The 15,395-nt window shown below is 38.2% G+C and overlaps 1 protein-coding gene and 1 long non-coding RNA gene across 2 annotated transcripts; one reads left to right on the plus strand and one right to left on the minus strand.

Annotated features, from left to right (window-relative positions):
* Positions 1–2,839: 2,839 nt before the first annotated feature.
* Positions 2,840–5,619, minus strand: LOC102614212 (high mobility group B protein 3-like). The gene is made up of 7 exons (XM_006469703.4): positions 5,243–5,619; positions 4,513–4,620; positions 4,341–4,398; positions 3,687–3,731; positions 3,469–3,549; positions 3,266–3,382; positions 2,840–3,128 (listed from the first exon to the last, which is right to left on the minus strand). The coding sequence occupies exons 1-7, from the start codon at positions 5,290–5,292 to the stop codon at positions 3,120–3,122; spliced, it is 468 nt and encodes a 155-aa protein (XP_006469766.1). The 5' UTR covers positions 5,293–5,619; the 3' UTR covers positions 2,840–3,119.
* A 4,901-nt stretch (positions 5,620–10,520) lies between these two features.
* On the plus strand, positions 10,521–14,471 carry LOC102610846 (uncharacterized). Its single transcript, XR_003064123.2, has 3 exons — positions 10,521–11,557; positions 11,996–12,112; positions 13,206–14,471. It is a non-coding gene; the product is annotated as an uncharacterized LOC102610846 (long non-coding RNA).
* The last annotated feature ends 924 nt before the right edge of the window (positions 14,472–15,395 follow it).

Raw genomic sequence — 15,395 nt, forward strand, 5'->3', positions numbered from 1 at the left:
CCTCCAACTTGCATGGATTAATGGCATTCGCTTTTTAGAAGCAGAGGTTGATAGCCTCTGCATCATTCACATGCTGGACTCCCGAGATCATAATCCAATATGCACACACCATTAATAAAATCGAATCATGAAGGATTGGCGTGTTTTCATTAGACATATCTATCATGAGGCCAACTTTGCAGCTGACTACTTGGCTAAAACTGCAGGCTCTATGCCTCTCGGTTTTCATGTTTATCAAGAACCTCCTGTTGGCCTTGATCCTTGGCTGTGTTATGATATGTATGGGTCAATGATTCCCCGTTCGGTTGTGTCTTAGTTTGGCTAAGCCTTTTTTGTTATAAAAAAAAAAAAAAAAAAAGATAACAAAGCAACTAGGTTCTTTTTTCAATCGAAAACAAAATGAATGAATGACAAGAGCAGGCTAGCTAGCTGCACAGCCTCATATACAAGAAGAAACTCTTCCATCCGCTAACTCCCAGCTTTACAGAATCGGCCTTGTCCACAAAGAGAACGGACAGAGTGTCGCCGTTGTTAATTACTCGCGCGTCTTTCGTTTTGTATCCATTTTCTTCTTCCCTTTCAGTGCCTCAAGCTCAGTTACAAGTCTCTTATTCTCCCGTATCAATATCTCATTTTCTCTCTGTGTCAGACGCAAGTGTAAAGATTTTTTATCGTCCTCAATCATAGCAACCAAGTGCTTATTCATCTCCACCGCCTTTCTTCTTTCCTTTTCGTGCTCTGCCTTCCTGACTGCCCTCGTCAATTCTTCTTCAGTTTCCTCAAGTCTCTTCTTTGTCTCCTCCAGCTCCTGTTTCACTAAACTCTCAGAGTCTCTAAGACTCTTCACCTCGTTCAGCAAGGATTGCTCATTACTAATGCACAAATCGAATCTCGACTGCAGTGCAGAAAAACCGGAAGCAATACTGAGAATCCCATGGGCTATTTCTTCACACAAAAGGGAATCTGACAGTTGGACGAAGGCATCTTTCAACTCAGGATGATTATGCTCCTTTATGTATGAGATGGATGAGGCCTTGTGATGCTCGTGATCTGGCTCACCATTCCACTCTTCAGATGAACTCCTTCTCTTCTGCCTACGATCATCATCTTCCTCACCCTCATAACTTTGATGTTGTCTTTCCAGAAACGACCCAGTAGGAGTGTAGATCAACTCTTCTTCCGCTGACGTGGAGTTACAACACGGAGATGACGGGCAGTAATTAGTAATTGGAGACGACGAAGAATAAGACGGAGATGCTGGAGAGTAAGTATTAGGAGATGACGTAGAACAAGCCGGAGATGAAGGAGAGTAATCAAGTGGAGGTGATGACGGAGAATAAGACGGAGATGAAGGAGAGCAAGCTGGAGATGTAACCCTTGATCTTGATGGAGAGGCGGCACTATGATGAATAATGGAATTCCTTGCGACATCCAATAAAAGAAACCAGCTTCTCTCTTTTAACTCTAATGCCTTGCTGATCACCCTCCGATCAAAAGTTCGAGCCTTAGGAGCCGCGTTAGCATTATCAACTGAGTAGGGCGATGGTGCTCTTTGAAACTCGGGAACCGCCCAGTACAAGTCTTCGGATTTCAGTTTAAACTCCAAAACGTCACAGTCCCATCCTTGATCGCCGCCGGTAGTAGTGTCGGGGATATCAGTGATCAAAACTTTGTCGGGATTACGCGGGATTATGTCATAAACATCAAGATTCGTTCTTTGCTTGACGATGTATAATTCCCGGAATTCTTTGAAACCCAAATTTAAACCAGAGACATGTCTTAGGGCAAGAAACCCTAACAGTACTATGCAGGCACTGGGGCTGAGATGAGTAAGATTCAAATCATAATGCCACAAAAACAATCTAATGAAAGAAGGTATGGGGAAGTTCAACCCTAAAGCAACATAAATCGGATAAAATCTAATGCAATGACGGTCGTCGTTTTCATGAGGAATGGCAAGGCCGCTACCGGAGAGACGCACCACTTCCGATTCAGGAGGAAACGAGTCTTTATACTTGTTTAGGAAATCAATCATTTGTTGTTCGTCGCTAACCCTGAGAATTATAGCTTCAAGGAAAGCCATGTAAAACCAACCTAGGAAAAGAGAAGAACCCAAGTTGTTGTAATGAAGCCAACGATAAACAAGTGAAAAAGACTCCACCGAAGTCGCTCCTTAAATAAGGCACAAAGTAAAGGCGGTTTCCAAATCCTATATGGACTAGGAAATTTAGGAATTTAGGATTCGAATTTTCTATATAAATGGGCTTTTTATGGGCTTTAGACCTATTTAAGATGGACAAGAACGAGACGAGTCCTGAGCCCATTCAAATGAGACGGACGTACATATTAACTCTTCGCCTACAGAATTATTGATTCTATGAAAACAAAGAAATTTCAAAAACTGCTGAATTAAGGATAAAAATGAAGAAACATCAAAAGAATGAGTAAAACCGTTAATAATTCTAACTCTAATCCAACATTGGGAATATATATACATACACACCCAAAAGTCTGACCAAATTCATTCGGTATCCACAATTTTTTATTCATAAATGCATGTGCGTGTATATATTGTGCATAATTCTAGAATTGGCCTATCACAGTTGTACCTAAAACATAAGTTACATTGACAAACTTAAAGATTCACTAGCACCACTGCACCAGAGAAGAAACTCAAGTGCAATTGTACTGGAAAAGGATCTTGACCTCAAGATAACACAACCTCAGAAGTTACATTCACCAAGGTCAGATTACAAACAAATCAGCTTTTAAGAACTGAATCGTCCAAAATAATTCTCGTGTACCAAAGTTGAACACTTGGACAAAGTAATCGCAAAAAGTTCAACAAACAATGTCGCATTAATATGGTGCTATAAGCATGCAACGCAGAGCTAATAGCAGAATTTCAAACAACCATTAAAAAACTGTTGTTTCCAAATTCACCTTAACAAACACATAACAGAATTTTCAGACAATGAACAGTAAAAAAAGCTTGCATTGAATAAGTTTTAGCAGCTTATTAATGAAAATGACCGGGAGACTGATAACAAAAAAGAAACATCAAGCCTCCTCAAAACAGTCTAAGATTATTTACTGGCTCCTCTGTGCACTGCAATACTTCAATTTCTCTGCAGAAATTAACGTAAAACCGAAGCCATTAGTCACATATGACAGCACTTTAAAGGGGAAAAAGAAAATACAGATGCATTATAAAACACTAATTTCGACTAGAAAAGCAATAAAACCCCATAAAATAAGACGATACCTGAGAGCTGAATTCTTGCTCAGCCTCATCATTAATCTCAGAAGAGCTGGATTTCCCAGATTGAACCTCAGAAGTCGATTTCCAAGAGTCCTCGGACACACCAGCTCCGTTGTCATTCTAATTCCAAACGAAAAAAAAAAATGGTAGGATTAATCACTAGAAGTAGAATGAATGTGGGAAAAAAAAAATTAAAAGGACATTACAAGTTGTTTCTTGTAAGCTTCAAGAGCTAGCTCATACTCTGCCTTCTTGTTCAAGGCCTTCTGAACATACGGAGCTTTCTCCTAATATAAAAATTACGAAATCTCATCACAATTTGACCATAAATTCGCAGTAAAAAGAAAGCATGAACAGTATTATTAGTTAAATTAGAGTAATGAATGTGGCGAACGAACAAAAAAAGGAATCATTTATATCTTACAGCCTCAGACATTGATTTCCATTTCTGCCCACCAGCTTTCCCCATCTGCAAGTTCATACATATCAGCAGATAATTCTCTGCCATGAAACTATAAATTTCTGTTTGGTTTCAGAGAAAACACCGAGGAAATTACGAGAAATTCGAAACTAAAATTAAGCTGCTCATTTATTTTTCTTGAGTTTCTTTTATTATAAAGTACAGAGGTTAAGAAAATATGCTAATTCTGAATTTCAGCTTCTCGTCAAATCATTGACCTCAAGTTTCTCATATTTTGAAATGCAAAGGTCTAAAAACAACGAAACTGAATGTCAGTATTTTCATTTTCTCTACAGCCAAACAGAAAGTAACTAAGGGAAATTTGAATACCGAATTTCAAATCGTCAGTTAAATTCGAGTTTCTCAAAACTTCAAAACATAAAAATTGATGCATATTTGTTTCTACTTATCGTATTTTGAAATGCTACTTAAATAGATTAAGTACTATTTTCCCAAATTCCAACTCCTCGTCAATTTAACTCGAGTTTCTCAAACAAACTTCACAAGTACAAAACAAGCAGCAACACGTTTTAATATCGGATTCATATTTTCTTCTACTTTCCTTCATTTTCTCAGCATCCAAACAAGGGTAACAATTAATTAAGTTGAGAATCTTACAGCTGCAACAGATTTATTGTCAGGAAAGCTTTCTTTGAACGACTTGCGAAAGTCCTCCCTGTCATTCATCATACAAAGAATTAAAATCAGAAACATTAAAAAACAGTTGAATGAGATGCGAAATCAATCAAAGTTACAACAACTAAAAAGAAATGGAAATAGAAAAATTTACATGAAAATGAAGTAAGCGCTTAGAGGACGCTTAGGAGCATTAGAGTCCTTTTTCTTGCCCGCTTTCTCCTTTTTCGGTTTGTTCTCAGCCTTGCGTGCCTTCAGCATGCTTCAGATTTCAAAGCACGCACACGTAACCAAACGGACAAAACCAAATAAAAAAAACAACAGATTTGTGAAGCAAAAACGAACAACTAAACAGAAGCGTGGGCGGAAAGCAAAAACGAATGACTAAACAGAAGCATGCGCAGAAAGTAAATGAAACGACAGGATCGCGACTTAAGGCGATAATATGAACAACAAGAAGCAAAATCGAGATAGTGATACGAAGCACAAACAATCGTTAAAGCGGCGGATCTGCAAATCTATCGTTCGTACTTCGTATCACTAGTTTATAGTATAACAGAATTAAAATCGAACAAGTAAACAAACGCGCGAAGTGAAAGAAAACGGAAGTGAAAGAAACGAAGGCAATTTAAGAAAACAATACAATCACAAAAAGAAATGGAAAATGAAAGCGAAAGCATGTCGCTGAAGCAAAATTATTTATAAAACGTTAATCGAAGTAGTTTCTGAACAAAAATCAAAGAGCATAGTCACAGAGTTAAATTAAAGCGAGTCAAATTCAAAATCAGAGCACATAATCTAAAAAGTACAAAAGCAAAAGAGGCAAGTAGATAAAAACGAAGCAGAAACACAGAAAACAGAAGCAAAGAAAATGTGAGGCTCACTCGGCGTGAGGTTTCTTTTGAGCAACAGCAACAACTCTTGGTCCTTTCATGGCTTTTCTATGTTTCGGAACAGAGAGAGATTCAGAGAGAGAGAGAGTAGAATTGAAACGGAAAATGAACTTTTCAGTGAGCGATGTATATATATAGTCAGTTTCACGGATTTCAAATGAAGAATTAATAGAATGTTGAGATTCGAATTTAGTTATTTTGGCGGGCAATGAGAAACGCGTGTCTCAGGACGTGCAATTTGCTGTTAACGAAGCTAGGGATTGGCAATACTCTCGCGAGTTTAATTTCTAACAAACTCGCTGTTTAAAAAAAAAAACAAAGAATTATAAACATTTAAGTATAAGTATACAACAATTAATTGTCTTTCAACAACCCACAAAGCCAAAGCTACAATGCCAGGGTTTGAGCCCCGGCGTCCGGCACCATGCCTCATTTTAACTCTAACCGTTGGATTCAAGTGAAATGAATCCAACGGTTGAGATTGAATACTTAAAAATAATTGTAAAAAGTGGGTAACCGGATGGATAGGTTATTCACAACTTTTGGGTTTCAAATCTCTAAGGCATTTTCAAAAGACTCTATTAATTTTACTGTTTAAATATTTATTTACTTTCTTATGTGATAAAAAGAAGAGTGAAAAAATATGTTATTCTTTAAAAATATTTTCAAATATAAATAAGTTAATATTATTTTAATTAAATAAATATTTTTTCAAAAAAAATAAATGGTAATTAAAATACTTCTCTCCCTCCAACAAAAAGTAATAAAATACAAATTGAAAAGGGAGAAAGCAAGTCTATAAAAGTGAAGAGAGATAATAATTTGTTATTTGAAGTGTCTTTTGGAGTCTTAAATGTTGATGTGGCTTTTCAAATAAGTAATAAAATCTTATTTGAATAGCATTTTTTTAGATGCTCTAAGTACATGTTTGGGAGTTAGGATTAAGTATAAGATTAGATTAACTTTGGGATTAAATATTTTATCCCATGTTTGACTACTTTGCTTGGATTGGATTAGGGAGGACTAAATTTAAATTTAGTCCTTAAATCATAAGATTAACAATTCTAATTTATAAGTGAATTTAGATGGGATTAAAATAAGAGAAAAAAGTTTGTTTATATTTCTTTCATAAATAACACTATTTTTTATTTGTAACCTAAAATTTAATTACTTAATTAATTATTTTATTCATGATTTACTTGAATTTATTTTTTATTTTGTTTGTATAGTCTAATTAATTGGCAATTTTACTCCAATAAAATTAACTATTTAATAATTTGTTACAATAATTGATTGTATTAAATTTAATAATAACCAATGTAATATTAAAAAAAATCATGGAAATTAATAATACATCTAAAATTACTTTTTGATAAAATAAAATATATCTAAAACATCTAATAAACTTTAATTAAATAATTAAGTAGTTTTATTAATTTATATTTATTTATTATAATTATAACTACCCAATAACTAATTTACTACATATTTAATGCTCTTGTTAATTACCTTTAAATTAATTTTAATTATTACTCTTAAATATTCATAAATTTTTTTGTATTTAAATATAATTTAATATTGTCCAATCTAATATTGTACCAAACATAGTACAATATATAATACAATTCAACTTAATTCAATCCAACTTAATTTTATTCAATCCTAATAATTAGGGGTGGGCAAATTACCTGATCCGACCCGAAAAATTTCAGGTTCAAATCAGATCGGGTTGCAAAGAAAACTCGATCATATGAAAATGATAAAACCCGATCGGGTTTCTTAAAAAAAAAAAACTAAACCTAAACACATGCACGCCACACATAAATTACTTATTCACATTTCACAATACACACACAAGACACAAACATAACTCAGTGAACTCACAACCCTCCCTATTACACAAAATCCATACACAGTCACTCACACCCAACGCTAATTCACCAACGGAGGCCACAAAAGCCACAGCCTCACCCTCACCCTCAACAAGCGTTCGATTTGCCACGTGTCTCCAGTCCACGATCTGCTGCTGCGCATCTCCAGTCCACGATCTACTGCTGCGCATCTGCCAGTCCACAAACTGGTCCTCGATCTGTTGTTGCGCATCCACCCGTTTGCTGTTGCACGTCCATGGCCACCGAATTGCTGCCAAGTGCAACCAATTTGCTGCCGACCCAAACCCGATCTGCATTCTGCTGCTTCAAGTCTCCAACCCGACCCGAGTTCCTCCCATTTAAGACTTTGAGATTGAGGAAGAATACCAGCTTCAACTTATGTTATGTTTACCCAGGACGGTGCGGTAGGGAGACAATGGATGGCGTCCATGGGAATTGCAGACCCAGCGGCAAAAGACCCATTGAATTTTGAAGTTTTAATGATATACAACTATATATATATATATGATAACTATATTGCAACCAATCAGATCCTATATAACCCAAACCCGATCCCACCTGAATTCAACCCGAACTTACGACTTGATCCGATCCGATCCGATTTAAATTCAGATCGGATCGGGCCAGGTTGTAAGTTCGGGTTGTATTTGGATTAATTTTTACCCAACCCAAACAATCTGAAATCCGATCGGATTGACCCGAACCCGATTTTGCCCATCCCTACTAATAATTAGTCTAATCTAATCTTGCGTGACAACATATCCTAAATTTTTTTTACCCTTTCACATATTGCTTTTCACCTGAACTTCAAAATCACCATCCCTCAATCGCGCACCTTCACTGATCTAATCCATCGCCAATAACCATGTTTCATACTTCTCTGTTGTCGTCAATCAATTTCACAGAAGCCAGTGATCAAATCCGACCTTCAATCACTTCCATCGATGGAAGGCATTACATGAACCACCCCCATTCGCGAAGCTCTACCAGAAAATTAGGGTGCGTTTGAGATTGAGGTTGGGCAACTGTAGCTTAAAAGGTACAGTACTAAAGTATTTGATAAATACTAACTACTGTACCTTATAAGTTATATTGACATAATTTTTCACTTATATAATAAAAAATTTATTATATTTTCAATAATTTTGTCAAATTTATTATTTAAAATTTATATTTACTATATATTATTAATTTTTATTTAATAACTACAGTTTCTTTTTCCACAGCAGTTATAGTTTAAAAGTTACAACACTTTAATTCCAAAAGGGACCTTAGTCGATGTTCAACCTCCGCTGCCATTTATATGGATAGCCAAAGATTCATGAAAGTCGTTCATCAAATTCTTGCAATCCACGATCATCATCGGAATCATCACCGAAAAAGTAGCCACATCTCATTTATTCAAGAACTCGCTTGCTACATTTTTTTTTTTTTTTGGGTTCTCTTTCTAGATCAATAGTGTGTTCAATTTTCACGCATTTATGTACCTCTATTTTCATAATTTCATAAATAATTTTTTTAAAATTAAAGGTTAATGATGAAGTTGATGGATCTTGTTCGATAGTCAATAGAGGGCTGATGGATCTTGTTCGATAGTCAAAAGAGGGCTGATGGATCTTGTTCGATAGTCAATAGAGGGCTGATGGATCTTGTTCGATAGTCAAAAGAGGATATACCGTTCATTTTTCAAATTCTTAAAAAATATTTTGCTTAATTTTTGGTCAAATTTTAGGATGTAACGTTATCTTTTTCGTTTTTAATGTATTTTTTCTACAATCCTCCATGCTTGCTACCCTTAAATCGTTCGCCTTCCTAGCCAAAATCCCTCATTCACTCAAAGCCGTTCCCCTCCCCAAACCACTAAACAAAAAAAATTAAATCTTGTAGCTGATTCAAAGTCCGCTGCAACTGTTTGAAGAAAGTCCTGTGAGCAAAAGACTACGATCATAGCGAAGCAAGTAGGCTTCCTATGCGCAAGTGCTGCGATAACATTTTTTGGGCATTTGTCACCTTTGCTTGGGGAATAGGCGATGTCTTCAACTGAAACCCATGGCTGAAACTCGTGAAACCTCGTTGAAGCCGAGCGATTGAAACAAAGCTAGTGTTGATCGAAGGTAGTGGTTTTCAATTGAAACAATTCTCGTCGCTGTCATGATTCATGAATAATGGCCTTTATGGTAAGTGACCTTATTCTTTCATACTAATTTCTCATTAACTGATTACAATAAAGATAATGTTGCGGCTACATGTCTTCTTGAAGTAATAATTCATGACTAACTTGTGTTAATTTTAAGTTGCGGTATTACACTTGATTTATAATTATTCCTAATTATCAACAGCTAAATTTATGTTTTATATATGAGACTTGAAAGTTAATATTCAACTATGTTATTTTGTGTTTGTGCTTTTTTTTTTTTTGAAGTTGATTAGATAATTTGTTAAAGATAAAATAATAAGTTAATGATAATAAATGGGTTGGCGGAAGAATCTAAGAATTTTTTTTTTGGCTCAATATGTTCTTTCTATTGTGTTTCTGTTATAAGCAATTAAGTAGTTGTATAACTTCTTTTATAGATTTGACTGATCTTTTCTGTGCCACTGAAATAAAATGATAATTATAGTTTGATATTAAGGTGTACCTTATATTTTCTCCTTGTTTGCGGCTGATTTTGAGTTTATGAATAAAAAACCACAAAACCAACCCAAGAGCAATAAATTTATATTTTTGTCGGGGAGCGGGGTACCTCGCTTGTTCGGCACGTGCAGGCTGTTTGGGCTTTTTGTGGAGTGGAGGAGGATTGAGATGACGGTGGTTATGGAGGGGGTTTGACTTCAGGTGCGGAGGACTGGTGAAACTCGCCTTAAACCTGCGAAACAACCAAAAAAGAGGTCAGAAGTGGAGCCGGGGGTGGCCGGCGACCACACTCCGACGCTCAAGTTAGAGTTGGGTTATCTCAGGTTAGAGAGCTTGCAAGCTCTTGGTAATGGAGATTTTGAGGTTGAAGAAACCCTAATTTTTTGTGGTGAGTGTGTTCACCTCCCTTGATAATAATCAAACCTGAGTATTTATATGGTGTACCCCAGTCGTCGTGCCACCTGGCGCTATTTTAGTGGCGTTCCCTGCTGTCATGTCAGGAATATTCTTATTTTCATGCGTATGGCGGCTTAGACGTTTCAAAAATATGAGTGGAGAGCAAGTTTGTGGCGTATTCACGTGCTGGGTGAAGTGGAGTGGTCCCGCGTACCTCTGCAATTCCGTTGTAATTTTGCAGGCGTAGCAGAAAAAGCTGGTGGTCCCAACTATCACAATATCACACTTTTTGCGGATTCGCTGGCGTGACAGGCGGCTGTCTTCTCTTTTGCGGCACGGTATTTCCTTATTTTTTAACACGTATCAAACCGATCTTTTTGAGATTCGGGGCCCACATATCCCTTCACATATTTACGAAGACTTTTGTATCCTTTCATGGTGTACCCGAGGTACCCCCGGAGTGCTTAGGGTACCCGAGGTACCCAAGATACCTGAGGTAAATTAATCTCTTAAATATCGACACGTGGCGCTTTATCATTGGCCTCATATTTCCTTCCCAAACAACATCCCCCTAGTTTCTTTGTGGCGAATGTAATTGAGGCGCAAGAAACTCTTGAAGGAACTGTGTGTGACACGTGACGATATTTACCTTTTTTTTAAACTTTGAACTGATGCATGTCCTCACGTCTCTCCAGCTTTCCTTGGGAAAGTGGTAACCGCCTGACACATGATTTGAATTTAAAAACACCCTTCTGCAAAAATTATTTGACCTCTCACTTCATGAAGGACGATTTGTCAAGTTTAATTAAACTTGTTCCACTCCTTTTATGTTATCACTTTATTTTGAAACTCCCAAAAAATCTCCCATCAAATTTAATTGCTTCCAGTAACTTCTTGCTTGCCCTGGCTTTCAAATTTCAAAACTAGTCAAATCATTTCAACCACAAGCTTCACATAGTTTGTTGTTTTTTTTTTTAAACAAACCACCTTCTGCACGTTTTTACTCCCACTTTATTCTATTTCATTTTGCAATCCCCAAAAACTTTTTCTCTTCTTCTCCAATTTCCAACGCCGCCCCATCTCCATTTTTTTTTTTTCTGCCTTTTGCTTCTTGCCCTTTTGGATTCCATCTGCTTTCTTCCTTTTTTTTTTTTCCTCTTTGCTTGCTCTCGGCCCACCATCACATTTTCTTTCTCTTTTTGCATTCCTTCTTTTTCTCTTTTCTTTATCTTTTTCCAGGCAACTTTCACTCCCTTTTTTCTTTTCATCTTCTTTCTTTTTCCTTTTTTTTTTCTTCTTCCTTCTCGGCCAGCCTTGGCTCCCGTGATTTCCAGTGGTGGCGTGACGACGGCGTTCGGCTGGTGGTGCAGTGATCTCCTTGTGGTAAGCCATCTTTTCCCCCCCCCCCCCCCCATTTTGCTTCTACTTCGTTTCTTCCAGTGGCCCTTTTTTTTTTAATCCATGCTCCTCCTCTTTTTCCTTTTAAATCACCCTGACAGTTTCTTCTTTTTTTTTTCTTATTCTGGCTTCCTCTTTTCTTTTTTCTTTTTCTTTTTTTTTATCTCCAGGCTCCCCCCATTTTTTTTATATCATCCAAGCTCCTTTTTTTTTTTTGACTTCCTCTTTTTTTTTTTATATATCTCCAGGCTCCCCCTATTTTTTTTATATCATCCAAGCTCCTTTTTTTTTTAATTCTGACTCCCTTTTTTTTTTATATCTCCAGGCTTCCTCTTTTTTTTTTTTTGACTTCTTCTTTTTTTTATATATCTCCAGACTTCCCCCATTTTTTTTTTCTAACGAATTTCATTGTGTCTATGACAGCATCTACACAGCTCCATTTTTTGAGCAATTTTTGGCGATCTGTGACTTCGCTTGGCGATTTATAGTCTAAAACTTACTTATTGGCGACTGAAATTTGCTGCTCTCGGTGAGATCTAGGTATACAATTTTTTATACCTATTTTTGGCTTCTTTATTTTGAAAAATAATGTTGTGGTTTTGTTTTTGGATTTGTTTCTGGTTTTCATGCAAAGTGTTGGCATTTTTCTTTTTTGTTTATGCTTTTATTGGTGGATGTTGGTGTTTGGCTTGTGATGGATGAGGTCTGAAGTTGCGGGGGTATGTTTTGATGTAGAGGTTTTCTTTTTCAACTTGTGTCTTGTGTTTTTAGGAGAACAAGATGGGGAGAAAAACTGTTGGGAAAAAGGGTCGTAATGTGGTCAGGGAGCCGGGGGAGACAAGTGAGGAGGCTCCCCTTTCTGATTCAACCCCTTATATATCCCTTAGTGATGACGATGGATCCCCTTCAGCTAGTCCCAAGTTATCTTGAACCAAACCTAGTAAAATCTCCTGTTCCTGTCAGCATTCCAGAACCTCCCTTGATCTCTCCCTCTGTCTCTGTAGCTCCTAAGCTCTATGCACTAGGGGGTAGGCCGGCTACTCCAAGAGATTTAGAAAGGGTTAGAGCCAAATACAACATACCTAATTCTGTCCACCTTAGGGTATCTCGCAAGGGCGAGCGCCCCGAGCACCCTGACTCTGATGGTGTTGCCCTTCATATCGACATTTTTGACTTAAGTCTCAGTTTACCTCTTCAGCCATTTTTTAGAAAAATGTTCACTAAGATGAAAATTGCTCCCGGACAGTTATCCCTACCTGGTTGGAGATTGCTCACGGGTCTGGAGGTTTTGTGGCTAGATATTTTTAGGGAGGTTATTTCTTATGGAGATCTAAGGGGGTTTTATCAGTTGAAGAAGCCCGCTGGTTTATCCGTAGCTTATTTTGCTACTTGGGGGGTTCATGGTAATTTAGTGAGACCGGATCCCTTACTGAAAAAGGGCTACAGATATGGGTAGTTTGTAGCTGAAGTCAAGTGGGGGAGGAGCATTTCATCGGGGAATGAAGTTGTGCAAGTTCGGAACTTCTTCAATGAAGATAGTGTGTGTTTATTTCCTCCTCTCTCCCTTTCTATTTATATATACATTTCTCGCATGAATTTTCTTCTTATTCATTATTTCTTGGGATTTTTGCAGACATCACTTGGACCAAAGGAACATGCCCAGTTCATGACGTGGGGAGGAAAGTGAGTGGTGTTATAGAGAAGTTCTAATTTTTACAAAGTGAGGGTCATGTTCTGAGCACTGCCTGGTTGGCGAGAGCTGGTCTGATTGAGGAGAGTTTGACGCCTTCTTCAGTTGCATGAGCGGCAACTCCTCCGGTACCCTGGGTATCTCCGTAAAAGGTGACCGATCTCCCGTCGTTCCAGGCGGCAAAGGTAAATTGCCCGTCTCCTCTCTTGGGGGTTCTCGGGGTACCCCGGCTACCCACAAGAGGAAGTTTGGCTCCCTTTTCACAGCTCCTAGAGACCTTATGGAGGGCAAGCTGGATCTGGTGGCTAACAAGCAGATATCGCACCTGACTGATTGCTTCATTCATTCCTCTGAGAGTATTTCCACAGACATGGCAATGGAGGCGAATAAATTAGATTTAAATGAGCGCTAGCCGAGCGCTCAAAGCTTGTCATGACGTGAGCGCCTCTCACTCTTTTCTTTTCCTTTTTTTTATTATTATTTGTGTAGGCGGCTTTCTACCTTAGCCACGGTCTCCGAGACCTTAGTGGCATCTCGGCTGCATAAACCGAGGTAGAGAGGCTGCAAGGTGAGGTTAGGCTCGGCTAGTCTCGGGAAAAGAAGCTAGGAGAGGATTTCAGGGCTTTGCAAAGGCCCTTGGACGACCACGCCCAGGAGAACAGCCGATTGTCTAGGAAGTTGGAAGAGGCGGAGTGTAAGCACAGTGAGCTACTATCTCGCCAATCGGAGATGATGGACAAGGCCTTTACTCTTATCATGACTGAAGTCTGGAGCGTCGAGCCTGAGCTGGTGGTACCCCGGGTGGAGAAATGGGTGGAAAAGTTGGCCATCCTTAAAGCGATAGAGGACAAGAGGGCTACCCAGGCTCCCCCATCTCACAGCCCACAACAATCTTCGGGGGTACCCCAGGTACCCCAGGCGGATCTCCCTTCGGTTAGCGCTGTTCATGTGGGTAGCAGCTCTTTGGCTATGAGTGTTCCTGTTGATGCCCCCGTTGAGGGGAACGGTGGAGAGGATGTCCCCCCTTCTGCTTGATCTTACTTGTTATTCAGAATTTTATCTCGAGATGTCTTAGCAACTTTCTTTCTTTGCTTCTGTACCTTTTGTAGTATGGTATTATCCTTTTGATGTGTTGGGATACTTGACTTTTGGAAGGTTGCCTCGGCAATCTTGCCTACTCGTTCGCATTAACTTCTACAATATACTTTATTTGACGTGCCATTGAATTCCTTACTTATGATTGATTTGTGTAGCCTCGCGGGGGTCTCTCGGGTACCCAGGTACCCCCCCTGATGTATTTTTGGCGCTTGCGTGGTGATTTCCGTAGATGTGCTTACTACTCGTTTTAATAAAGATTATGGCGTATCTCAAAATAATTTAATAATTCGCACATCATCATAAGATAAAATGAAATTCATATTTGGCGCAACTAGGATAAAATAAAGATTATGACGTATCTCAAATAGACTTGTGGAGTTTCTCAAGTACCCCAGGTACCCTCTTTTTTTTCGGGGACCTTCTTGGCCTCCTTTCTTGCAGAAATGGTAAAAAACATGCTTGTTTTGCCATCCGTTTCTAGTCAATATTTAATAAAATAATGCGAATAGAGGGGAATGCTTGCCTACCTCGTTTCGTTTATCTATTCTTTACTTGGCTCAAGTAAAAGAATGGAGGTGTGGGCGTGTACATACCTTAACGGAACCTCATGGCGCTAGGGTATGCTGGTTTACCTCGCCCTCGGGCCTTCTCTGACCCTCCCTCTTTAAATTTGTTGTATTATTTCTCATTGGCGTTGACCTCGAACAGATCTTCACAATCGAATCGAGTCAGATACCTCAGGTTCCCCTAATTATCTTGAAATGGAGCAATTATAGCTGAATAAGACATGGCGTAATAAGAGAGAGTCACATTAATGGCGAAAAATTAACCATAATCACATTCGGTAATCAAAAGGAGAACATTACATAAGACTGACTCATTATCCCAATGAGAATAGGAAACCGTATAGATATCCACTCTCTAGGACTTAGGGAATTAAAAATTTCACTTACACATGTGGGCTACCCTAAGTACCTTTCATGGCTTTACCATATTGCACACATAGTAAAGAAAATAAGAGATAGATAAATTGAA

This window comes from Citrus sinensis, chromosome 2 (assembly GCF_022201045.2).
Source record: "Citrus sinensis cultivar Valencia sweet orange chromosome 2, DVS_A1.0, whole genome shotgun sequence".
In the NCBI taxonomy this organism is placed as follows: Eukaryota; Viridiplantae; Streptophyta; class Magnoliopsida; order Sapindales; family Rutaceae; genus Citrus; species Citrus sinensis.

Excerpts from the sequence above, each read along its gene's own strand:
- LOC102614212 (XM_006469703.4), bottom strand. The coding sequence starts at position 5,292 with ATGAAAGGACCAAGAGTTGTTGCTGTTGCTCAAAAGAAACCTCACGCC. Across the intron at positions 3,550-3,686 it reads GGAAATCAATGTCTGAGGCT|GAGAAAGCTCCGTATGTTCA; the intron begins GTAAGATATAAA and ends TTTTTATATTAG. Across the intron at positions 3,383-3,468 it reads AAGCTTACAAGAAACAACTT|AATGACAACGGAGCTGGTGT; the intron begins GTAATGTCCTTT and ends GTTTGGAATTAG.